At 40.8% G+C, this 26,286-nt stretch overlaps 1 protein-coding gene across 1 annotated transcript in view; it reads right to left on the bottom strand.

Moving 5' to 3' along the window:
- XRN2 (5'-3' exoribonuclease 2) overlaps positions 1–19,388 on the bottom strand; it is an 85,820-nt gene extending 66,432 nt beyond the window's left edge. The window contains exon 1 of the mRNA XM_041732712.1: positions 19,182–19,388. Coding sequence (XP_041588646.1) covers positions 19,182–19,256 — 75 coding nt within the window. The 5' untranslated portion in view covers positions 19,257–19,388. The remainder of the gene's footprint in view (positions 1–19,181) is intronic.
- Between the last annotated feature and the right edge of the window lie 6,898 nt (positions 19,389–26,286).

The raw sequence follows: 26,286 nt of genomic DNA, 5'->3' as shown, positions 1-26,286 counted from the left end.
CATCTAACCTCTATACTCCAAAGTCCACACTTTCCTTTCTCTGCACAAAGCAAGACACCACACTCAGAAGAACCAAGACTCATGTCTTTATGCTGCCCAGGAAGTCGGGTAAAAAATATTTTAATTTGTTGCCATATGATATCAGTTGCATCAACTCATACCTGCTTTTATAGCAGGAAAGCAGCCATAAACAATATGGCTATGAATGGGTATGACTGTGTTCCGATATAACTTATGGACAAAAACAGGAGGTCATTAGCTTGCTAACCTCTGCCCTTAGTCCATAGTACACCACTAGGCATACTGCAGCTCCTCAATGAATGCTGAGTGTACCTGCATGAGAATTTCTATTTACACTACCTAGAAAGTGTAGCATGGAGCAGGGAGGCATGAGGGGTCAGGATGCGTGGGGGAGGGGGGGGTGCTAGTTTTTTTTTTTTGGGGGGGGGGAGCATTCCAGGCATTTCCAAACTGATTGTGAATATATTTTCCTCTCAGAATTACTGTAGATATATTCAACATACAAATTATATAAATTTAGAGTTTCTTTCTTCAAGAGTAGATTTTGATGTTCAATAAAGAGTAGATTTTGATACTCAGTCCCCTCAAGAGCCTTGCCAAAGAGAATGCCCAGATGTCTCTCACTGGCTTAAAGAGAGTTCTTTATCAATCAAAGGGCAGAAAAAAGGAGAGCTATTCTGAACCCCAAAACCAATTCATTTCAAATACCTTTGGATTATCTTCTGAATTTTTTAAAATATTTAATTTTTTATGATAGTCACACACACAGAGAAAGAGAGAGAGAGAGAGAGAAAGAGAGAGAGAGAGAGAGGCAGAGACATAGGCAGAGGGAGAAGCAGGCTCCATGCACCGGGAGCCCGACGTGGGATTTGATCCCGGGTCTCCAGGATCGCGCCCTGGGCCAAAGGCAGGCGCCAAACCACTGCGCCACCCAGGGATCCCCTCTTCTGAATTTTCCAAATGATAGACTGAGCATACACTGCAGCTGTTCCTTTCTAACCCAAACCACAATAACAAACAAATACCTACAACTGTGAATATGTGATAGAAAACCAGAATCCGCTGTGGCTGAGAAATCATAAGGGGTACCTGGAAATGTGGAAAACTAGTACATCTGTCAGCCTAAAACATGCAGAGGAGCTCTCCTGCCAAGAAGTGTGAAAACACAAGAGGGCTCCAGGCCCAGAAAGGGACTCAGGGACAGGGACGCCTGGGTGGCTTAGTGGTTGAGCACCTGCCTTTGGCCCAGGGGCGTGATCCTGGAGTACTGGGATCAAGTCCCACATCGGGCTCCCAGCATGGAGCCTGCTTCTCTCTCTGCCTATGTCTCTGCCTCTCTGTGTGTGTGTCTCTCATGAATAAATAAATAATCTCTTTAAAAAAAAAAGGGGGGGGGGACTCAGGGACAGCCTCTGGATGATCCAGCAGCACCAGCAGCACTAACCCAGGAGGGTCAGCCCTCTGCATCCTCCCTCCCTTGCCACTCAGGCTCCCCAGGGATGAAGCAAGACAGGAGGCTTGAGGAGGAAAGGTAGCATAGTACCCCAGCTGCTTGGCAGTTTCCCAGAGGAACAAGGAGCACACCTACCCAGAAGGCTGGCAGTAAAGGTAGCTATGCCCAGCGGGAAGCCCACTCCTCCTCTACTTCATGGAAAAGCAGGCATATATATCCCAAATAGGCAGTTTGAGAAATTATCCTATTTGTGATAAAAGTGCCAAGGAATCAAGTAAGATAAAGAAGATATTTTAAAAAGTAAAGAGCACAAACAGATAGTGAGCCTGTATAAAAATATACTCCACGGGTTTTAACGTAAACTCCCTCAAAATGAATTTCACAACCTACTGTTCTAGTCAATGTTAGAAGGCTCTCTGTCTCTTCAAACATGAGGCAGAAACCACTACTGTTAGTAATGGCCAAGTAGACACATTTCTGTTTAAGCCTGCCTAGTATTTAACAGCAGCACTAGAAAAATTGTGAATCCTACCTGAGGTTCCTCTACAAAGAAAGTTCCCACTGTTGAAGTCAAATAGCAAACTCAGAACTCAGTTTTGGATTCCCCTAGTTAGATTTCCTTGAGCCAGCTAGTTTGTAGGAGAGAATCCGGGAGGTTAGACAGCTTGGAGGAACCCCCCCTCCCTTTAAAAGTTGGAACAAATACCCAATATTAATCTCAGAAACTAATCCCTGGAAGGAACCAGTTTGACTGGATTAGCCTGTAGAGAAATTTATACCCCAAGGCACTGTTAAAAACAACAGAGCAATGGGCCATAATTAGTGGAGTTTAATTGCTAGGTGTGATCAAAGAAAGTGGGAAAGAGCCCTACCTGTACCATAGTCATCTCAGGGTGGCTATAGGCATACCCCAAACCGTACCTCCCTAAAGACAAGATCAAGGCTTAACACAGCGGGAAAGAAACACATTTCACTATAATAATCTAGCCAGTAACCAAACTAGGAACATATAACAAGCCCTGGAATGAGAAGGGAGAGAGTCGCACACCAGTACTGGGAAGTGCTACAGTATATATATTTTTTTTATTTATTTTTTATTTATTTATGATAAGTCACAGAGAGATAGAGAGAGAGGCAGAGACACAGGCAGAGGGAGAAGCAGGCTCCATGCACCGGGAGCCCGACGTGGGATTCAATCCCGGGTCTCCAGGATCGCGCCCTGGGCCAAAGGCAGGCACCAAACCGCTGCGCCACCCAGGGATCCCAGTGCTACAGTATATTACCTAAAATGCTCTGCAGCGACAAAAACCTACTAGGTATACAGAAAAGCAGAAAAGGATAAGCCATACAACAGGAAAAAAACAGGCAACAAAGACTGCCTGTGACCAAATGTCATACTGAACAGACTTTAAAGTAGCTATTACATGTTCACAGAACTAAAAAGAAGTATGTCTAAGGAAATAAAGGAAAGTAGGAGGACAATCTGTTTCAAATAGAGAATGTCAACAAAGATAAAAAGAAAGAATTAGAAAACTCAGATAGATGAATAGACATTACAAAAGCCCCAAAGGGGGGAAAAATTAGAAAACCCGAGAGGAATATGGGACACAATGAAATGCACGCATACACACATAAATGGAATATCTACTGGAAGGAGAGGGAAGAAAGAAAACAAACAAACAAGAAATTCAAGGAAAGAATAGCCAAAAGGCTTCCCAAATGTATTGAAAAACAATAGCCTAAACATGCAGGAAGCTCCAAGAACTCCATGTAAGATAAACATAAAGAGAACCACGGGTGGACACGTCAGAGTTAAACTGATGAATGTAAAAGACAATGAGAAACCTTTAAAAGAAACAACAGGAACGAGTCACTTACAAGGGGATCTCCATGAGATTAGTAGCTGGCTCCTAGCAGAAATAACAGAAGCAAGAGGGTAGCGGGATAACACATATAAAGTGCTGAATGAAAAAATGGTTAGCCGAAAATCTTATACTGAGGAAAGTTACTGATCAAAAATGAAGGTGAAGGGGCACTGGTTGTCTCAGTTGGTAGAGCATGACTCTTGATCTCAGCGTTATGAATTCAAGCCCCATGGTCGATGCAGAGCCTACTTAAAATTAAAAAAAAAAAAAAAAAAAAAAAAAAGGAAGGTGAAAAAAGACTGCCAGATAACCAAAAATTGAGAGATTTTGTTGACAGCAAACCCAACTTAAAAAAATACTACCAAAAGTTCTTTAGGCTGAAAGTAAATAAACACAATAAAGGTAAATATGCATTTTTTTAATTCTTTATTTTCTTAATTGATTTTAAAAACAATTGGATCAAATGATGCTATATAATGTATTACAGTTTATGACACAATGTAATATAAGTGCAACATGTTTCTCAGTAATGGCACAGAGAGAGTGGGAGCAAAGCTGTCATGGGCTAAGAAAATTACTATGGATGCTAAAGTAGTAATTTATAACACACAGTTGGGTAACATTAATAAATCCAATATGCGTAACAGCAATACCACTGAAAGGTGAAAATGGGAATCAAGTTATATGGCAGCATAGATTCTATATTTTATTGGAACTAAGCAGATATGAATCTAAAGGTGATAAGATGTAGAGCTGATTCTTTAACAACATGGGTTTGAACTACCCAAGTCCACTTATACGTGGATCTTTAAGAGCTGACAGCAAAAGCCTTAAGACATTTATTTACAACTGCCCACCCGAGTCTTCATGGGACCAAACTGAAGGTGTCTGAAGCAAAGGTCCCACCTGCTGCCCTCTGAGTAGCAGAAGAGGCCAGCTAAGGCTGTCAGCAGCCCTCAGGGAGCCCCAGGACTACGTAGGGCTGCAGGTCACCACATGTGCTTATGATTATGAGGTGGCTGGACTGAGTGTCCAGGGCTGGCAGGAGAGAGGCCAGGCCCAAGCCAAGAAATCCACCCAAAAGATAGGAACGGTGCTGTACAGGGAGCAGCCTTGGGCCTCAATGCCTCTCCTGGGCCGGGCATAAACTCTTCCCCACAACTGTGCCCCAGGCCTCTGGCGTCCCAGATGCCAACGCACTCACATGTGGCCACTGTTGTGGATGGCCACAGGCTGGTGGTACATCTGCAGGTAGCTGGTACAGCTTCTCTGGGCTTCTAGGCTATTGCTGCTACCCAAAGGCCTGCCTAGTGGATGCTGCTCCTGAGTTGTAGAATTATCACCGTCCATGGGCCAGGTCCACATATATGCAGATTTTTTTTTTTTTAGCAAATACAGGTATCCTACTGTAAATGTGTTTCTCTTCCTTATGTTTTTTTTTATTAACATTTTTTCCTCTAGCTTACTTTACTGTAAGAATACGATATATAATATATAGACAAACTATGTGTTTGTTGACTAGGTTATCAATAAAGCTTCCAGTCAAGAGTAGGCTATGAGTAGTTAAGTGTTGGGGAATCAAAAGTTTATAGGCAGATTTTAAACTGTGTGGGGGTCAGTAACTCTAACCCCCATGCTGCTCAGGAGTCAACAGTATTTGGTAAACCCTAGAGCAACCACTCAAAAAAACACTCAAAGACATATAGTGAAAAAAAGGTCAGCAATGAAATTAAAGTTCTACATTATAAAATACATACAGAGAACAGAAAATTAACAGCAGATATAAATCATCAACATTAAATGTGGGGATGCCTGGGTGGCTCAGCAGTTGAGCCACCTTCATCTGCCTTTGGCTCATGGCGTGATCCCTGGATCTGGGATAGAGTTCCGCATCGGGCTCCCTGCAGAGCCTCCTCCACCCTATGCCTATGTCTCTGCCTCTCCTTCTCTCTCATGAATAAATAAATCTTTTAAAAGATATATCAAATGTAAATGGATTAAAAATCCAATAAAAAATCAAAGGTTGAAAAAAAAGATTAAACTATGATTTAAAAAAAAGATCCAACTATTCGTTGAATACAGGGGACATGTTTGTGACACAAATATAGAAAGTAAAAGTAAATTGACAGGAAAACAATGCAACAGCAACCACAAAAAAGCTAGAATTATTATACCAATATCAGACAAAATATACTTTAAAACAAAGAAGTACCAGAAATAGTTATTTTTTAATAATATGACCAACCCACTAAATAAGTCTAATGATTAAAAACATACATGCACCTGATAACAGAGTATCAAGATATATGAAGCTCTTCAAAGTCAGCGCAAGAAAGGAAATGATAAAGATTAAAGCAGGAAGAAATGAAACAAACTAAAAAAAACCAATAGAACAGATCAATAAATCCAGGAGCAGGTTCTTTGATAAAAGCGATAAACGGTAAGCCAGACTCACCAAGAAAAAAAGAGAGGACCAAATAAATAAAAACAGAAATGAGGAAGGAAAAATAATAACCAACATCACATACACAGGATTATAGAGAATAGTGAAAACTTTTATCCTGACAAATTGCACAACCCAGAAGAAATTGGTAAATTTGTAGAAACACATAAACTGCCAGAACTGAATGTGGAAGAAATAGAAAATTTGAACAGACTGATTTTTTTTTTTTTTTAAGATTTCATTAATTTATTCATGAAAGACACAGAGAGGCAGAGGCATAGGCAGAGGAGAAGCAGCCTCCCTGTAGGGGATCCCTGGACCCTGGGATCACGACCCAAGCCAAAGGCAGATGTCAAAGGCAGATGCTCAACCACTGAGCTACCCAGGCGTTCCCTAAACAGACTGATTACTAGCAATGAAACTGAATCACTGGGTGGCTCAGTTGGTCAAGTGTTCAACTCTTGATTTCGGCTTAGGTCATGATCTCAGGGTTTTGAGATCTGCGCTGGGCATGGAGTTTGCTTAAGATTCTCTCTCCTCTCCCTGTGCCTCTTCCTTCCCCCCATACTTATCCCCCCCCCATATTTTTTTTTTAATTTTTATTTATGATAGTCACACACAGAGAAAGAGAGAGGCAGAGACACAGGCAGAGGGAGAAGCAGGCTCCATGCACCAGGAGCCCGACGTGGGACTCGATCTCGGGTCCCCAGGATCGCGCCCTGGGCCAAAGGCAGGTGCCAAACCGCTGCGCCACCCAGGGATTCCCCCCCCCCCCATATTTAAAGGAGAGTTAACACCTATACTTCTCAAACTATTCCAAAACATAGAAGAGGAGGGAAATTATTCCAGGAGGCCAGCATTACCCTGATACCAAAAGCAGATAAAAGCACTACCAAAAATAATACTACAGGCCAATATCTCTGATGAACATAGATGCAAATATCCTCAACAAAATATTAGCACGCTGAACCCAAGAATACATCTAAAAACTCATTCACCATGATCAAATGGGATTTATTCATAATTCATGAATTCATAATTCGAATTCATACTCCTATTCATCAATCAATATATCACATTAACAAGAGAAAAGATATAAATCATACTATCATTTCAATAGATGCAGAAAAAGAACCTAATAAAGCATAACACCTATTCATGATAAAAAAAAGAAAAACCACCCAACAGTATAGATTTAAAGAGAATACATCTCCACACAACATATGAGGGTGCCTGGGTTGCTCAGGGGGTTAAGTGTCCGATTCTTAATTTTGGCTCGTCATGATCTCCAGGTCTTGAGACCAAGCTCTGCATTGGGCTCTGAGCTCAATGGGGAGGCTGCTTGGGATTCTCTCTCACTCTCTCTGCCCTTCCCGCCTCAAATAAATAAATTTTTAAAAAATAAAAAATAAATGTCACAACATAGTCAACCATGAAAGCCTGAAAGCTTTTCTTCTAAGATCAGGAACAAGACAAGATGTCCACTCGTAACACTTTTATTCAACATGACACTGGAAGTCCTAGCCAGAGCTATCAGACAAGAAAAATAAAAGACATCCACATTGGTAAGGAAGAAGTAAAACTATTACTATTTGCAGATGATATGATACTATACATACAAAACCCTACATACTCCACCAAAAAAAAAAAAAAAAAACCTACTAGAATTGATAAATGAATTCAGTAGAGCCACAGGATACAAAATTAATATACAGAAATCCACTGCATTTCTTTTTTTCCCCACTGCATTTCTATACACAAATAATGAAGTAGCTGAATGAGGAATTAAAAAAAAAAAAAAACCCTCATTTACAGGTGCACCCAAAAAAGTAAAGTCCCTAGGAATAAACTTAACCAAGAAGGTGAAAGAACTGTGTTCTAAAAACTATAAAACAGGGATGCCTGAGTGGCTCAGTGGTTGAGTGTCTGCCTTCAGCTCAGGATGTGATCCTGGGATCCTGGGATCAAGTCCCACACTGGGCTCCCTGCATGGAGCCTGCTTCTTCCTCTGTCTCTGCCTCTCTGTGTCTCTTATGAATAAATAAATAAAATCTTTAAAAAATAAAATTAAATCTACAAAACACTTAAGAAACTGAAGATGACACAAATATTCTATGCTCATGGACTGAGAAAACCAATATTGCTAAAATGCCCATAAGTATCCAAAGCAATCTACAAGATTTAATGCAATCCCTATCAAAATACCAACACCACTTCAGAACAAGTAATGCTAAAGTGTGTATGCAATCACAAAAGACTCCAAATAGCCAAAGCAATTTTGATATAGAACAAGACTTCAAGTATCACAATCCCAGGTTTCAAGATGTACTACAAAGCTGCAGTGATCAAAAGAGTATGGTATTGGCTCACAAAAAAAGACAGATCAGTGGAACAAGATAGAGTCCAGAAGTAAACCCATGCATATATGGTCAATTAATCTATGACAAAGAAGGCAAGAATAAATAATGGGGAAAAGACAGTCTCTTCAACAAATGGTGTTGGGAAAACTGGACAGCTGCATATAAAAAATGAAAAATGAGGGGATCCCTGGGTGGCGCAGCGGTTTGGCGCCTGCCTTTGGCCCGGGGCGCGATCCTGGAGACCCGGGATCAAATCCCATGTCGGGCTCCCGGTGCATGGAGCCTGCTTCTCCCTCTGCCTATGTCTCTGCCTCTCTCTCTCTCTCTCTCTGTGACTACCATAAATAAATTTTAAAAAAAAATGAAAAATGAAACTGGAACCACTTTGTTACACTATGCACAAAAATAAACTCAAAATGGATTAACAAAGGACCTAAATGTGAGATCTGAAACCATAAAACTCCTAAAAGAAAACACTGCAATAATTCTTTGACACTGGCTACAGAAATAGTTTTCTAGATAGGCCCGGTAGGCAAGGTAAACAAAATTAAATTACTGGGATTATATCAAAATAAATGTTTGCACTTGCACAGTGAAGGAAAAACATCAACAAAAACAAAAGGACAACCTACTATAGAAGATATTTTCAAATGATCTGTCCTATAAGGGGTTAATATCCAAAACATATAAAGAACTTAGACAACTCAACACAAAAAAAAAACACAAATAATCCAATTTTTTTTTTTAATGATAGTCACACACAGAGAGCGAGAGCGAGAGAGAGAGAGAGAGAGAGAGAGGCAGAGACACAGGCAGAGGGAGAAGCAGGCTCCATGCACCGGGAGCCCAACGTGGGATTCGATCCCGGGTCTCCAGGATCGCGCCCTGGGCCAAAGGCAGGCGCTAAACCGCTGCGCCACCTAGGGATCCCAATAATCCAATTTTCAAATGGGAAAAGGACCTGAATAGATACTTTTCCAAAGAAGACATACAAATGGCAAACAGACACAGGAAAAGATGCTCAACACTACGAATCACCAGAAAAATGCAAATCAAAACCACAATGAGATATTCCATAGCTGTAAGAATGTCTAAAATCAACAACACAAGAAATAACAAGTTTTGGTCATGATGTGAAGTAAAAGCAATCCTTGTGTACTGCTGGTGAATGCAAATTGGTGCAGCCACTGTGGAAAACTGTATGGAGGTTTCTCAAAAAATTAAAAACAGAATTACCATATAATCCAGTTAATTCCACTACAAGGTACTGACACAAAGCAGAAACACTAATTCAAAAAGATGCGTATCCGGGATCCCTGGGTGGCGCAGTAGTTTGGCGCCTGCCTTTGGCCCAGGGCGCGATCCTGGAGACCCGGGATCGAATCCCACGTCGGGCTCCCGGTGCATGGAGCCTGCTTCTCCCTCTGCCTATGTCTCTGCCTCTCTCTCTCTCTGATGACTATCATAAATAAAAAAAAAAAAAAAACAGAAAGATGCGTATCCCTATGTTTACTGCAGCATTACTTATAATAGCCAAGATATGGAAGTGACCCAAATGTCCATCCAGAGATGAATGGATAAGGTGTGGTACATACACACACACTCACACACACACACACACACACACACACACACCCTGGGATATTACTCAGCCATTAAAAGGAATGAGATCTTGCCATTTTCAACATGATGGACCTATAGGATATAATGTCAAGTGAAACAGACACTGAAAGATAAGTACCATATGATTTCACTCATAGGAGGAGTTTTAGAAACAAAACAAAAGACACAAGACAAAAACAGACTCTTACATACAGAGAACAAACTGGTAATGGCCAGAGGGGAGAGGAGTGAGGGGATGGCTCAAATGTATAAAGGAGATTTAGAATGCATTTATCCTGATGCGCACTAATGTATAGAATTGTTGAATCATACTGTACACCTGAAACTAATACTGTGTACACCTAAATAGCAATAGTTGCTAGTTATACTTGAACAAAAAAAAAGCTGCTGTAAAATAATTTTTAGATGCACAATGCTTTTAATAAATGACAGAAATGAAAAAATTCAACAGTAATAGGTAGAGGCTTCAATACTCCACCTCTATTAATGAGTAAAACTAGACTGAAGATTAGTAAGCAGATAGGAGACATAAAAAACACTATCAACCAAGAGATCTAACAGACTTCTATAGAACAATCTCTCCAATAACAGAATATACATTCTCAATTGCATATGGAACATTTTCCAGGAGACCAAACATTGGGCTCACAAACATCACGTCCCACATCGGGCTCCCTGCATGGAACCTTCTTCTCCCTCTGCCTGTGTCCTTGCCTCTCTCTGTGTGTCTCTCATGAATAAAGTCTTTTAAAAAAATTTAAAAATTAAAAAAATAAGAACTGTGCATGCATGTATACACCTTAAGACAGTAGAAAAATAGCAAATTAAACCCAAACCCAGCAGAAGAAATAACAGAGGAAAAAGTAATAAAATAGAAAATAATAAAATAAAGAGAAAAAAACATATGAGATCAAAAATTGATTCCTTCAAAAGATCAACAAACCTTTAGTCAGTTTGACCTAGAAAAGGGAAGATTCAAGTTATTAGAATCAAAAACAAAGGAGAGGGCAATACTGTCAACTTTATAGAAACAAAAAGGATCATGAATACTACTACACCAACAAATTAAAGATAACTTAGATGAAATATACAAATTAACAGAAAGACAAACTAGAGAACTGACAAAGAAATAATCTGAATAAACCTATACGAGGCATAAACCAGTAACAAAAAAAGCTATCCACAAAGAAAACCCCAAGCCTAAAATGGTTTTTCCCCACTAAATTCTACCAAACATGCAAAGAAGAATTAACATCAATTCTTCAATTTTTCCCAAAAAAGGGGGAACACTTTCCAACACATTTTATGAGGCCAATATTAGCATGATAATCAGAACTAGACAAAGATGTCAAAAGAAAACAAAACTACAGACTCTCTTATGCATACGGATGTAAAAATCCTCAACAAAATACCAGCAGACTGAATCCGGCAATACATGAAAAGAATTATACAGCATGACCAAGTGGGATTTATCCTAGCAATGCAAAGTTGGTTTAACACACACACAAAAAATCAATTAATACAATACATCACATGAATAGAAAGACAAAAATCACATGACCATATCAATAGATGTAGAAAAAGCATTTGAAAAAATCCAACACACTTTCATGATAAAAACAAAAACCAAATAACCACACAACCCCTCAACAAAAAAACCCAATTAACATCATACTTAATGGTGCTGAAGTAGATGGTTTTCCTTTAAGGCCAAAATAAGACAAAGATGTCTATCCTTTGCCATTTCTGTTCTAAATTGTCATGGAGGTTCTACCCAGGGCAATTCAGCAAGAGAAGGAAATAAAAAGCATCTATATTGGAAAGGAGGAAGTAAAACTGTATTTGCATGATGTCATCTTGTATACAGAAAATCCCAAGGAATCCACTAAAAGACTATTAGAATATGAGTTTGACAAGGTTGTAAGATACAAGATCAATATTTTAAAAAATTTTAATTTCTATACACTTGCAGTGAACAATTCAAAAATAAGAAAACAATTCCACTCATGACAGTACCCAAAAACCAGAACTAAAATTAATCAAAGAAATGTAAAATCTATACACTGAAGTAGATTGTAAAATTCATATGGAATCACAAGGAAATCAGAACATACAAAATAATCCTCAGAAAAGAATACACTGGAGGACTTATACTCCCTGATTTCAAAACTTACTGCAAAGCAATGGTAATCAAGACAGTATGGTACTGGTACAAGGACAAATACATATATCAAAAGAATAGAAATGAGATACCAGAAATAAACCCATACGCTTATAGTCAACTGATTTTTCATAAGGGTGTCAAGACCATTCAATTAGGAAAGAACAGTTTCCAACAAATAGTGCTGTAACAATTGAGAAGCCACACACTAAATGAAGTTGGACCCTAACCTCACATCATATGCAAAAGTTTACTCAAAATGAATCATGCACCCAAATTTAAGAGCTAACAGTATACAACGCTCAGGAGAAAACACAGGCATAAATCTTCATGATGTTGGATTCTTAGCTGTGACACCAAAAGCACAAGCAACTAAAGAAAAAATATAAATTAGATTTTATTAAAATTAAGAACTTCATGCTTCACAGGACACTGCCAAGAAAGTGGAAAGATGGGGATTCCTGGGTGGCTCAGTGGTTTAGCGCCTGCCTTTAGCCCAGGGCGCGATCCTTGAGTCCCGGGATCAGGTTCCGCATGGAGCCTGCTTGTCCCTCTGCCTGTGTCTTCTGCCTCTCTCTCTCTCTCTCTCTCTCTCTCTCTCTTTCTCTCTGTCTCTATCATGAATGAATAAATAAATAAATCTTAAAAAAAAAAAAAAAGAAAAAGTGGAAAGACAATCAAAAATAGGGGAAAAAATTTACAAGTCACGTATCTTTTAAAGGGCTTGTATTCAGAATATTTACATTATAAAAACTCTTACTGTTCAATAAAAGGACAACCCAATTTAAAAACAGGCAGCGGGGGGATCCCTGGATGGCTCAGCGGGTTAGAGCCTGCCTTTGGCCCAGGGCGTGATCCTGGAGTCCCGGAATTGAGTGGAATTGAGTCCCACATCTGGCTCCCAGCATGGGCTCGCTCTTTCTCTCTCTCTCTCTCTCCCTGTCTCTCTCTGTGTCTCTCATGAATGAATAAACAAAGTCATAAAATAAAATAAAATAAAATAAAATAAAATAAAATAAAATAAAATAAAATAAAATAAAATAAAATAAAATAAAATAAAATAAAATAAAAAAACAGGCAGGGGCACGTAAGTGGTTGAGCCTCTGTCTGCCTTTGGCTCAAGTCATCTGTCTTTGGCTCAAGTCGTGATCCTGGAGTCCTTGGGAGTCCTGGGATGGAGTTTCACATCAGGCTCCCCACCATAGGGAGCCTGCTTCTCCATCTGCCTATGTCTCTGCCCCACTCTCTATGTCTCTCATGAATAAATAAAATCTTTAAAAAAAAAAACAGGCAAAGAATATGAATAGACATTTCTCCAAAAAAGATAAACAAATTGGCAATAAGCACATGAAAAAAGATGCTCAGTATAATTTAGTCCTAAGGGAAATGCAAGTCAAAACTACAATGAGATACCACTTCACACTCACTAGGATGGTTAAAATTAAAAAGTCAGGTAACAAGTGTTAGCAAGAGTGTGAAGAAACTAGAACTCTTAAACACTGCTAGTGGGAATTTAAATGTTGCAGCCACTTTGGAAAATAGTCTGGCAGTTCTTCAAATAATCAAATACAGAGTTCCCGTGTAATAGAGAAATTCCACTTCTAGGTATATACCCAGGAAGTGAAAACATGCCCACACAGAAACCTATATGAATGTAGCACCATTACTCATAACAGTCAAAAGGTGCAAACAACCCAAAAGTCTATCAACACACAAATGGATAAACAAAATGTGGTATATCCACACAATGAAGCATTATTTAGCCATAAAAAGAATGAAGTACTGATGCCTGCTACAACAAGAATGTACCTTGAAAACATAAAGAAGCCAGCCAGAGAAAAACACAGACTATATGATTAAATTCACAGAAAAGTCACAATAGAGAAATCTACAGAGACAGAAAGTAAATTAGTGGTTGCTTATGGACAGGGATAGCACGGGCAAGGGATAGTGGGTTGGTTGCCACAGGGTATAGGTTTCTTTGTGCGGTGATGAAAATATTCTAAAGCTGACTGTGGTGATGGTTGCCCACATCCTTGAATATATAAAAAACCACCGAATTATAGACTTTAAATGAGTGAGCTGTATGGTACATGAATCATATATCTCAACAAAGCCACCTAAAAATATAGTAACCATCTCCCCCCAAAATATTACACTGATCAAAACTGAATGCAGAATCAGGGACCAAGAGCCTCCTTGTATGGTACTGTCCTTCCTGCCCTTAGAATAGTGCCTGGCATAAAAGAGTAATCAAATACAAGAAAGGGAAAAATAGCAGGGTAGGAAACCTGTTTTTCACTACATAAAAACAGAGCACTAATACTACCACAATGTTACCAAGAGTTAGACACAAATATATCCCCACTTTTACTTGGATATACAAACTCCTGAAACTTAATTAAGTGATGAAGTTCTGAAATATCAAGTGTCTATGTAAAGTAAAGCAATGTTTGAAGCACTTAACTTGTATTAATTGATTTAATTCACACAACTACCCTGTGTGACATATATGCCACTGATCTTCATTATTCATGAATTCCACAGTCAATAATTCACCTACTTACTAGAAATATTTTGGTAGCCCCCAAATCAGTGTCTGCAGCACCCTCACAGTAATTCACAAACATGATCAGAGCAGTGAAAAATCTGAGTCCACCAACATTCACACTCCCAGCTGAGGTCAAAAAAGTCAACACTCGGGATCCCTGGGTGGCGCAGCGGTTTGGCGCCTGCCTTTGGCCCAGGGCGCAATCCGGGAGACCCTGGATCGAATCCCACGTCGGGCTCCCGGTGCATGGAGCCTGCTTCTCCCTCTGCCTGTGTCTCTCTGCCTCTCTCTCTCTCTCTCTGTGTGACTATCATAAATAAATAAAAATTAAAAAAAAATTATTTAAAAAAGTCAACACTCTGCCTTGTTTTCAGCTCTCACACAGAAATAACCAGAGGACAGAGACTGTAGGGAGCAGTGCAGTGTAACACAAAAAGCACTAGTTCTTTAGAGTTTAAGGCATTTTTCTTAATAGAAAGCTAACAAAGAGAGGACTATATAAGCCAAAGATACAAAGCAAAGAAAGTAATCCTCGAATGAACAAAAAGTAGTTTAAAAGGTCAAAAGAAAGGATCCCTGGGTGGTGCAGCAGTTTAGCGCCTGCCTTTGGCCCGGGGCGCGATCCTGGAGACCCGGGATCGAATCCCACGTCGGGCTCCCAGTGCATGGAGCCTGCTTCTCCCTCTGCCTATGTCTCTGCCTCTCTCTCTGTGTGTGACTATCATAAATAAATAAAAATTTAAAAAAATAAAAATAAAAATAAAAGGTCAAAAGAAGAGATAAATGGAAATCATAATACTCCATGCAAAAGAATTGGAAAATGGAAACAGATGTGACTGAAAATATTACTACAGATTATATATAATGTAAATAAACTTAAATCTAACCATACCAATACTCACCTGAAAGGCAAATGTCCTAAATGCCCTGCTTACAAGGCAGAGATTAGGAAAACAGTTGGCAATTCCTCAGAAAGGTAAACAGAATTATCACAAAGTCCAGCAATTCCACTCATAAGTACATATTCCAAAGAACTGAAAGCAGGGACCACTCATAGGTATATAACCTAAGCAATGATATAGATGCAAGTAATTGTACACCGAGGTTCACAGCAGCATTATTCACATAGTCAAAAGGTAAAAATAACCCAAGTGTCCAAACAAAATGTGATATATACATACAATGGGATAGTATTAGCCTTAAAAGGGGATGAAATTCTGATACATACAAACATGGATAAGTCTTGAAAGCATGCTAGGTGATAAATCAGCCAGAAAATCACACATGTATGATTCCACTTATATTAGGTACCTAAAATAGGCAAATCCATAAGACAGAAAAAGTAGGAGATGAGGGAAAAGAGAGAATTATTGTTCAATGGGTGGAGTCTGGGATGAGGAAAAAGTTTTAGAAACAAATAATAGTAATGGTTTCACAGTACTATGAATGTTACTTAACGTCACTGAATTCTACACTTAAAAACGGCAAACTTTTCGTTATGCATATTTTGCCACAATAAAAAAGACAAGAGATCATCAAACAGTATAAAAAAACAAGACCCAATTGTATGCTACCTATGAAAACACTTTAAATATATAAACACGAAAATACTAAAAGAATGGAAATAGGCCATGATACCCTAGAATCAGAAGATCTGACTATCTCAATATTGAACAAAGCAGATTTCAGAGCAAAGGGACTGGGAAGCCATTGATTAAAAAAATAATTCTTTAAAAATATTTTATTTATTTGAGAGAGAGTGAGTGAGGGAGAGACAGAATTCCAAGCAGACTCCATGCTGAGCACAGAGCCAACTGGATGCAAGGCTTGATCCCATGACTTAACATTACAACCCGAGCCAAAACCAAGTCAGATGCTCAACCTGGGTGACTCACGTGCCCCTTCAAAATGTTAATTTTATAATGACAAAGGAGCATACTCTTCAAGAAAACATAAAAATTCTAAGCATTTATGTAACTTATACAAGACCTACAAAATGCTAGGAAGCAAAAACCAACAGAACTGAAACAGATGAATCCAAATAATAATATGTAACAAATATCCACACCCTTATTAGTAAATACAAAGAAAGGACAAAGAAACAAAATCACTAAGTGTTCAAGTCTTCCATGTTCTATCAACTAACATAGGGTTTATACAACACTCAACAACAAAATTTATATCTCTTAATGCAATATTACATTTACCAACATCATACTCTGGACCATAAAACAAATCAGGTAAACTTTAAAAAGATTCAAATTATCCGAAGTACGTCCTCTGAAAATGAACTATATTAGAAATCAGTAACAAAAGAATGTCTAAAATCCCCCATATTTGAAAATTAAGTAACAGTTATAAATAACCAATGGGCCAAAGAAGTCAGAGTCTACAAGAAAGTATTTGTTACTGAATGAAAATGAAAACATAGGGCAGCCCTGGTAGCTCAGCGGTTTAGCGCTGCCTTCAGCCTGGGTTGTGATCCTGGAGACCCAGGATCGAGTCCCACATCGGGCTCCCTGCATGGAGCCTGCTTCTCCCTCTGCCTGTGTCTCTGCCTCTCTCTCTCTCTGTGACTATCATAAATAAATAAAAATTTAAAAAATAAATAAATAAATAAATGTGTTGGTTAAATGTATTTTCAAACTCAAACTACGCTTAGCTAATGATCATTCATGTTTACAAGGCTAGAATGGACCCAGAAAGCTCACATCCCACATAGCACTTTTAAAAACTCCTCTGAAAGTAAAAACCAAGGATTAAACCAAAAAAAAGATGATCACAGTCCGTCCAACTGAACGGAAAGAATTGTTAGAAACCTCAAGCAGCAGCTTTTCAGCAAGCCTAAATAACCAGGTTTGACAGGAACAGAAAAAAAAAACAAAAACAAAAAACTTCAAGAAGCAGTCTCCAAGGTGAAAGTACCCTTGATAGAATACCTGAGACAACAGGGAGTTTGGATGGGAAACCATGTAAAGTGGAAAAGAGAAAACCAACACTAAGAAAAAGACAAAAGTAGCACATAACGTGAATCAGAATTGTAACGATAACTGAGAATATCATTTGATTTTTTCCTGCTTTTTTTTTTTTTAAAGGTTTTATTTATTAGGGAGCGAGAGACAGACATTACAAGTGGAGGAAAGGGCAGAGGGACAAGCAGACTCCTTGAAGAGCATGGATCTTCACGCAGGGCTTGATCCCAGGCCCCCATGATCACAACCTGGGCCAAAATCAGACACTTAACTGACTGAGGCACCCAGATGCCCCTAAATTTTTTGGCTTTTAAAACGAACCAGTGTCACCAACACTGTGCCTGACAATTTAATTTTTGATGCCAACAAGGGAAAAGTGTAGCTGACAAGTTGGGTGAAGAGTAACCGCAGCTGGAGTAGAAAAGCTAATACCTAAGCTTTGACAGTGAAAAGTCAGGTATTCTTTATATAGGAGATACAATAAAAAAAATAAAAGGCATATTATCAATTTTACCCTTCGCAGAAATAAAGATAGTGATGTACTATTATTAGGAGGATGGAGGGGAGGTTGCATAAGTGACTAAATCCTCTTCTATCATAGCTGGAATTCCATAGCTAGATCCAAAACCAGTAAATCAGGCATAAACATGCTATTCAGAGACAGAACCAAAACAGAAGTGGTTATCACGAAGAAAGTAAAAATGGAAATGAGATGTAAGATCTCATTATTATTACAAGATGTAATAAAGTTTGATATGTTTTCAAAAACAAAAGAAATGAGCATTCAGATAAAGAGTTTCTCTTTATTAAAAGCACGAGGAATACTGGGAATGCCATCACAAGGCTTTCGATTCCTCCTTGTATAGCAAATAAGCAAAAATCAAAATCTCACCAGCTTTAACAAAAAAAAAACAAGTGTTCACAGTGACGGCTGGGTACTTCCTTCAAAAACGAAGGGGTGGGAGGCAGGATGTGCGCTGGAACCCTCACAATCAAAAAATTCTAATAACTAAGAGTACAAAACCGAACTCGGATTGGAAACACGGAAGCGATAAATGCAAAACCGAAGAATGGGCAAAAGTCTACACATGCATTAACAACAGAAAGAGTATTCTTAGAGCGCATCCAGGAATTCCGAACATTTCAGCAAGCAGGCTGTCCTGTCCGACAGCAGGGCACCTAGACTCCTCTCGTCCTAGACGTTTCTGCGGGGCTGCTTTCGCCGTAAGATGTTAACTACAGCAAGAAACGGCCTCTCCCACTGCGAGAAAACCCCTCCGGCACGGACAGGCAACCGCGCGAAGCTCGCCGCCGGGTACTGCTTTCAAGGCTGTTAAGGGCCAGGGCAGCCTCTGCAACCCTAATTCGGGTAAGTCAGCGGAGCGGCCGGGAGGAGCTCCACAGACTTAAGTCTTCCGAAACCCGACCGCGCGGGGCCTGGAGGAAACAAAGCCGTGGGCGGGGCCTTCTGGTCCCGGAAAAAGCGGGCGAGGGAGGTACAGCCCTCAAGCGAGTTTGTACCGGGTTGGCCCTCGCCCCGCCCGCTTTTCCCGGCCCGGACTCCGTGTACCGCCGCCCAGCAGTGGGTCGGGCCACCCCAGCCCGCGGGGCCGAGCGGGCGGCGACGGACCCAGCGCGATGCCCTCCGGGCAGGCGGTGAGCGCCGAGGGCCGCGGCCTAGACACGCCGGAGCGCCAGGCCGCAGCCGGGAGACCGTCAGGCGCCTCCTCACCTTCTCTTCCACGCAGTTGACAATGATGGACGGGTACTTGCGGCTGAGCCACCGAAAGAAAGCGGGGACTCCCATTGCAGCTGCCCAGTTGGAGGCGGCGGCCCGGCCGGCGGACGAACGTAACCGGAGAGACAAGCAAGAGCGGCGGGCCGCGGGCACCGGCACTTCCTCCCACGTGCGCGCCGGCGACAGGAAGTGACGTCACGACCACGCCGTCGCGGTCGGTGACCCCCGGGGGCGGGGCTCGGCCGCGGGCGGGGTCGACTGCCCGCGGGGTGCTGGGTCCCGCGTCGCGCGCGGCTGCTGCGCCGCGGCTCCCCGGGGTTGCGGAGTGCTGCGCCCGGCAGTTCTCCGCGGAGCCCTGGGCGGGTTGCGTCACCTGTTTCTCGCCTGTCGCAGTTCACGAAACCAGAGCATCTAAACCCGCTCGTGATTTCTGCTGCCTCGGTCCTCTCGGTTTTGTGGCACTGTATGTACCTGGACTGTTAAAGGGAGTACGTTGAATATTTTCCTCCCACGGTGTTTGGTCGCAGACGAGTTCACTCTCCATACTGGAGAAATAGATCCTAGCCGGCGTTGAGCATTTAATTCGATTTTCCAGCTACATTCATGATTGCTGGTACCTAGCTAGTTGAGCGTTTACGGTGTGCGAAAGCATTGGGTAAGGGATTGTCTCGTTTAATCGTCGCTTGAGCCTTAAGGTACTATTACCATCTTGATGTAACAGGTGAGAAAGTCGGGTTCTAGGGGGATTTAGTCACTTGTTTATTGGCACAGCTTGTGTTTCAGTCCGACTAAAGATCATTTAATCCTCTGTCCTTGCACTAACAGGATACTTTTATCCTTTGTTTTGTGGTGGCTTCAAACAGGTTTTTCCAGAGCGTAAAAAAAGAGGTCTGGAAGAGGAGGTTCTTATGTCCATTTGCTCAAGCTTGGAAGCCTCTTTTCCTGGAATCCCCTCTTGGCTTGACAAATCACACTCAATCCTAAAGGCTCACCTCAAGAGGCCTCTGAAAGTATTTCTCCTTGCCACCTGGCATGCAATATTCATTGCCCCCCTCCTCTGTCATCTGATGCCATTTTGTTTAAAGTTGGTGTCGAAATTAGAGAAATGGTTAACCTAAGGACATATTTAACCTAAGGACAGCTGAAACTATTAATGTCTGAGGTAAAAACCCCTCATTTCTCCTGGAAACGGTTCCTCCTCAAGTATTTGGTCTCCTTGGGAGGTGTTATGTTCTTACAGGAACATACACATATCATGTGGGGTGATGGACAGCTGGGTGACTTGGGCCATTAAGTGTCCTTCCCCATGGTGCAAGAAATAAGGAGAATTTAGAAGTATTGGAAATTGGCAGGAATATTGAACCAAGCTGTGAAATTCTAAAGGCTGGGAATCATTAGGATTTGAAATATTTTTGCCTACACCTGAAGGGGCCAGAGAACGGCCCCCAACTGACATCTGAATTACATTAATATGAAGAACAATATGAAATACATAGAAACCACTGTTTTTAAACATTCATAAATTTAGGTTAAAGCCTTATTAACATTGTAATTATGTACAATTTTGCATCTCTCTATTGCCAGGTCAAGCCATGGACTGTCAGTGCTCTACTACTGGAAACAGTCATTAGTGTCTTTAATCAGATTAGACAGCCAATTCCAGAAACCCCAAAACCAATTCAGAAAATTTATCTTTAAGATTCTAGTCCTCTAGAACTACTCCTGGTACCAAAATCTGTATTAGATTAATGCAAAATCTCCAAATCTTGGAGAAATTTTTGCCTACCATTGCTCTCTGGATTGCCAAGTGCTTCCTTTCCCTCATTGTCTTTATAGACTTCGTTGTGAAGAACATGATATGTTTGAAATAATACTCGGGATGGTTAATTTTATGTCAGTTTGGGCCACAGAGTGCTCAGGTATTTAAGGGTGTTTGCATATAAAATTAACGTCTTAATTGGTAGAGTGAAGCAGATTGTCCTCTCTAATGAGAGTAGGCATCATCCAATCAATTGAAGGCCTGAATAGAACAAAAAAACCAGTCTCCCTGAGCCAGAGGGATTTTACCAGTAGATCCCTTCACACTCCATCTGCACCATCCGTTTCCTGGATCTCTAGGCTGCCAGCCTTTGGACTGGAACTGCACCCGCGGTCCTGTATCATCCAGATCACACTACACACACTGCAGACTTGCACTCAACAGTCTACCTGACTGCATGAGCCAATTTCTTAATATATATATGTTCTATTTCTTTTTAAAAGATTATGTATTTATTCATGAGAGACACACACACACACACACAGGCAGAGATACAGGCAGAGGGAGAAGCAGGCTCCATGCAGGGAGCCTGACGTGGGACTCAATCCCAGATCTCCAGGATGACGCCCTGGGCCGAAGGCAGCACTAAACCACTGGGCCACCCGAGCTGCCCTATATGTTCTATTTCTCTGGAGAACCTTGACTAATACAGATTTTGGTACCAGGAGTGGTTCTAGAGGACTAGAATCTTAAAGATAAATTTTCTGAATTGGTTTTGGGACTTCTGGAATTGGCTGTCTAATCTGATTAGATTTAAAGACACTAATGACTATTTCCAGTAGCAGAGAGAGCACTGATAGTCCATGGCTTGACCTGGCAATAGAGAGATGCAAAATACCACCATTGAGTATCCTAACCAACCTAATCTACTTGTAAGAAGCAGGGACCTGGTTGGCCATGATGGGGTACTTAAAACACTTTTGTCAAACTAATAAATGTATGATGAGATTGGCTGGTTGCTCCTAACATCACTGAGCAAAGTAGAGGAAGAAAAGGATGAGTTTGGGGATTCAATTTACCAACTCAAGCAACACATAAATGACCTGATAGTATCTATGGTGCCCTGAAAGAGATCTTTATCACCTACAGCAGGGCTGAGATTGCTGAGAGCCAAACTCAGAACCTCATAATGGGAGTGGCAGACCTACAACACTTGCTGAATTCCCAGCCTCACAGGGTGTCTCTTGTTGGAAGACTGATGGGAAGGAATGAGATCCTGAAAATTGGAATGGTGTCATGTGAGAAGACTGATGGAGCTGGGGACCTTAAGATCATTAATTTTGATTTGTCTTTGCCAGTAGAAGCATCCTCTCTCTTCCCATCTGCAAGGATTGACTCTGTATTACCTGGGGGAAACTTCAGTGGCCTCCACTCAGGACAACACTGACTCTCCTCAGGACCAACTTGCATCAACCCTCTGTGCTTCTAGGCAGTGTCATAATATGTTTGGGCTGCCATAACAAAATACCATAGACTGGGTGGTTCAGAAACACCAGAAATTGATTTCTCACAGCTCTGGAGTCTGGGAAGTTCAAGATCAAGGAGCTAGAAGGTTATCTGGTGAGGACCTGACTCCTCATTGACAGTCCTCTTCTCACTGTCATGTCACATAACAGAGGAGGCAAGGGATCTCTTTAGGGTCTCTTTTATAAGGGCACTAACCCCATTTGTGAGTAACCAACTCCCAAAGGCCCCATCTCCTAATCCCATAACTTGGGGGTTATGATTCCAAATATGAATTTGGGTAAAGCACAAACATTCATTCTATCTATAGCAACCTGTAATTAGACACAAGTCCCAGCAGGCCATGGAAAGTGACCCATGAGGGGCACTACATCCAAAAGAACTACTTGAGTTTTCTAATTTATACAGACAGAAATCCAGAGAGTATGGTCAAGCCAAATGTATTGAGATGGATACACTGAGCAGGGATTCTGTATTATTGAATGTTGCAGCTTCAGAGGTTAAAAAGGGCTCTGTTTGTTGGCTAAAACATAGATAAAAAGATGGCCCACTGAGAGTGATTACAAATGCTAGACCTGCTTTGGTTTGATGTAAAAGAAGAGAAAACTCAGGCCTGGCTTATGGATGGTTCTACCTAATATGCAACCACCACCCAACAGTGGACAGCTACAGCACCACAGCCCCTCTCTGGCACATCCTGAAGGACAGTGGTGAAGGGAAATCCTTTCAGTGCGCAGAACTCTGAGCAGCATACCTAGTTGTTCATTTTTCTTGGAAGGAGAAATGGCAGATGTGCAATTATATATTGATTCCTGGACTGTGGCCAATGGTTTTGCTGGGATCAAGGACTTAGAAGGACAAGAAGTAGAAAATTGGTGACCAGATGTGAATTGATCTGGAGTTGAAAAACTGAAATTCAAAAAGTTGTTGAAAAACATGAAGATATTTGTGTGCCATGTCAATGCCCACCAAAGGGTGACCTCAGCAGAAAAGGATTTCAATAATCAGTTGGGTAGGATGACCCATTCTATGGATAACAGCCTCTTCCAAAGCCACCATTTTCATTGCCTGATTGGTTCAGGAATAGAGTGGCAATGGGGGCAGGGATAGAAGCTATGCGTGGGCTTCAGCAACATGGACTTCCAAAACTGACCTGGCTTCAGCTGTGCTGAGTGTCCAATTTAAACAGCAGAGACCAGTCCTGAGTCCCAGTATCCCACCACTCCCAGGAAAACATCAGCCAGCTACCTAGTGGTGTGTTGATTACATTAGATCAGTTTCATCATAGAAGGGGAAGCATTTTGCTCCTAATGGAACAGACACAGCTGGGTATGAATTGGCCTTTCCTTCACACAATGCACCTACCAAAACTACCATCCATGGACTTACAGAATGCCTTATCCACCATTATGCTACTTCAAACAGCATTGCTTCTGATCAAGGAACTTGCTTCATATCAGTGAAGTGCAGCAGTGGCCTATGCTCATGAAATTCACTGGTCTTTCCATGTTCTCTACCATCCTGAGGCAGCTGGCTTGATAGAACAGTGAAATGACTTTTTGAAGACTCTGTCACAGTATCAAGTAATCAGTACCTTACGGACTGAGACAAATTTCTCCAGGAGCCTGTATATGCTGTAAATTAGCATTCAGTATATGATGCTATTTCTCCCATAGCCAAGACTTGCTAGTCCAGGAATTGAGGTGTGGAAATAGGAGTGGCACCACTCACTCTTACTCATAGTGACCCATGAGCAAAATTTTTGCTTCCTATTTTTGTGACCTTACACCCTGCTGACCTATCGGTCTTAGTTCCAAAGTGAGGAATGCATCCACCAGGATACATAGCAATGATTCCATTGAACTTGAAGTTAAGACTGCCACCAGGTCATTTTAAACTCGGGCAAAAAAGGGAGTTACTGTGATGGACCATGGCTACCAAGGTAAATGGGACTGCTACTCTGTGGTGGACGTAAGAAAGGGTGTGTGCGAAACACAGGAGATCTCTTGGAAGATTTCTTAGTTATCACCAAGCCCTGTGAATTAAAGTCAATGGAAAACCACAACCCAATTCAGGCAGGACTGCTAAAGGCCAAGACCTTTCAGTAGTGGAAGAGGGTAGTTATGAATACCAACTACAGGCATATGACCAATTACAGAGATGAGGACTGTAATTGTCCTATTTCCTACTTATTTTGTTATGGGTGTGTGTGTGTATATCTTTGTCTTCTCGTTTCTTTTCATGTAACATAAATGAATTGACTGTATAACACAGTATTTAAGTATTGTTAATTTTACATAGTAGTATTTAAGTAATGGGGTATTTAGGAGAAGCGTAAACATGACCCAACGATTTTGCATCCTTTTCTGGTTAAAGGGTTAGTAAGGTTTTGGTTGTACACAGGATAGTTGGATCATGTTAGGGAAAGTATGAGTTTATTGTATTTTTTGAAGATGCATGTGCTTACACCTGCACATGTATAAACACTTGAAAAATGATAGAGGTTGCATTGGAGAGAAGTGAGGAAAGGATGGATACTTCAAAAAATAATGATGCTAGAGGGGTGCCTGGGTGGTTCAGTCAGTTAAGCCTCTGGCTCTTGATTTTGGCTCAGGTCATGATCTTGGGGTGATGAGATTGAGCCCTGCATCACTTCAGAGTCAGAGGAGAGTCTGCTGGAGATTCTCTCTCCCTCTGCCCCTTGCTCTCTAAAATGAATAAATAAATAAATCTTTAAAAATAATAATGCTAGAATAGTTCCTTATCTATATGGAAAAAATGAAATTAGATATCCTACCCAAAACTAAAAAACAACAACCAAAACCTCCCATTGGATTACAATCCTAAATATGAAAGGAAAAATTAGAAAAATTTTAGAAGATAGGAAAATATCTTTATGACATCTGGATGGGGCAGATATAAAAAACACTAACCATCAAGGGAAAGACAGAAAACTGACTACACCATAGTTAAGAACTCTATTTTCCCAAAACATGATAAAGGCAATAAAAAGACGAACTCACTAGAAAATTAGGAAAGATCATTGCAACACTTATAACTGACAAAACAGTACATGTAGAACATTTAAGGAACTCTTATGAATTCATTAGAACAAGGCATAAAACCCAACACAAAAATCAGGTAAAGGTTTGAACCAATCTTCCCCAAAGAGGAAATCTAAATGGCCAAGATATGTGAAGCAGTGCTCAGTCTCAAAAGCAATCAGAGAATTGCAAATTAAAGCCCAATGAGATATCATTATGCACTCAATGGACTGACAAAAATTAGAAAGCCTGACTATACCAAGTGTAGTATGGAGGTAAATTGGTAGAATCTCTTGGAAAAAGAATCCCATGTGATCGAATAAAGTTAAAGAGTCACATTCTATACTGCCCAGAAGTTTATTCCTGGAGGAATGCAGGACAGTGCCTGGCACCGCTGTTCAGGCTAGTTAGAGCTGGAACTCCTTCAATAGTCGAACAGATAAATAAGTTCTAATTCCACAAGTGGAATCCTCTGCAGGAAATAAAATGAACTGGAGCTTCACGAGAACATCCAGATCCTGATTCACTTCGCAGTTTCAGGCATGCATGGTAGGATCTATGTTACTTGTCTCTTGCATTTTTCTTAGCACTTAACTACCATTACTCAAACATTTCTTTGGCAAAACTTTATTGAGTATCTACTGTGTGCCATTGTGAGGGCAAATTTTCTAAAAGGAAGAAGGAGGAAAAGAGGGACGGGATTATATCACCTGGCTGTTTCTCCAGGTCTACTTTCACCACCACTATTGCCCTTCCCGTGCCAGGCATCCTT

This window comes from Vulpes lagopus, chromosome 18 (assembly GCF_018345385.1).
Source record: "Vulpes lagopus strain Blue_001 chromosome 18, ASM1834538v1, whole genome shotgun sequence".
NCBI classification, from domain to species: Eukaryota; Metazoa; Chordata; class Mammalia; order Carnivora; family Canidae; genus Vulpes; species Vulpes lagopus.
Note: the sequence above shows the minus strand (reverse complement) of the source record. Positions and strands in the feature narration are given on the sequence as shown.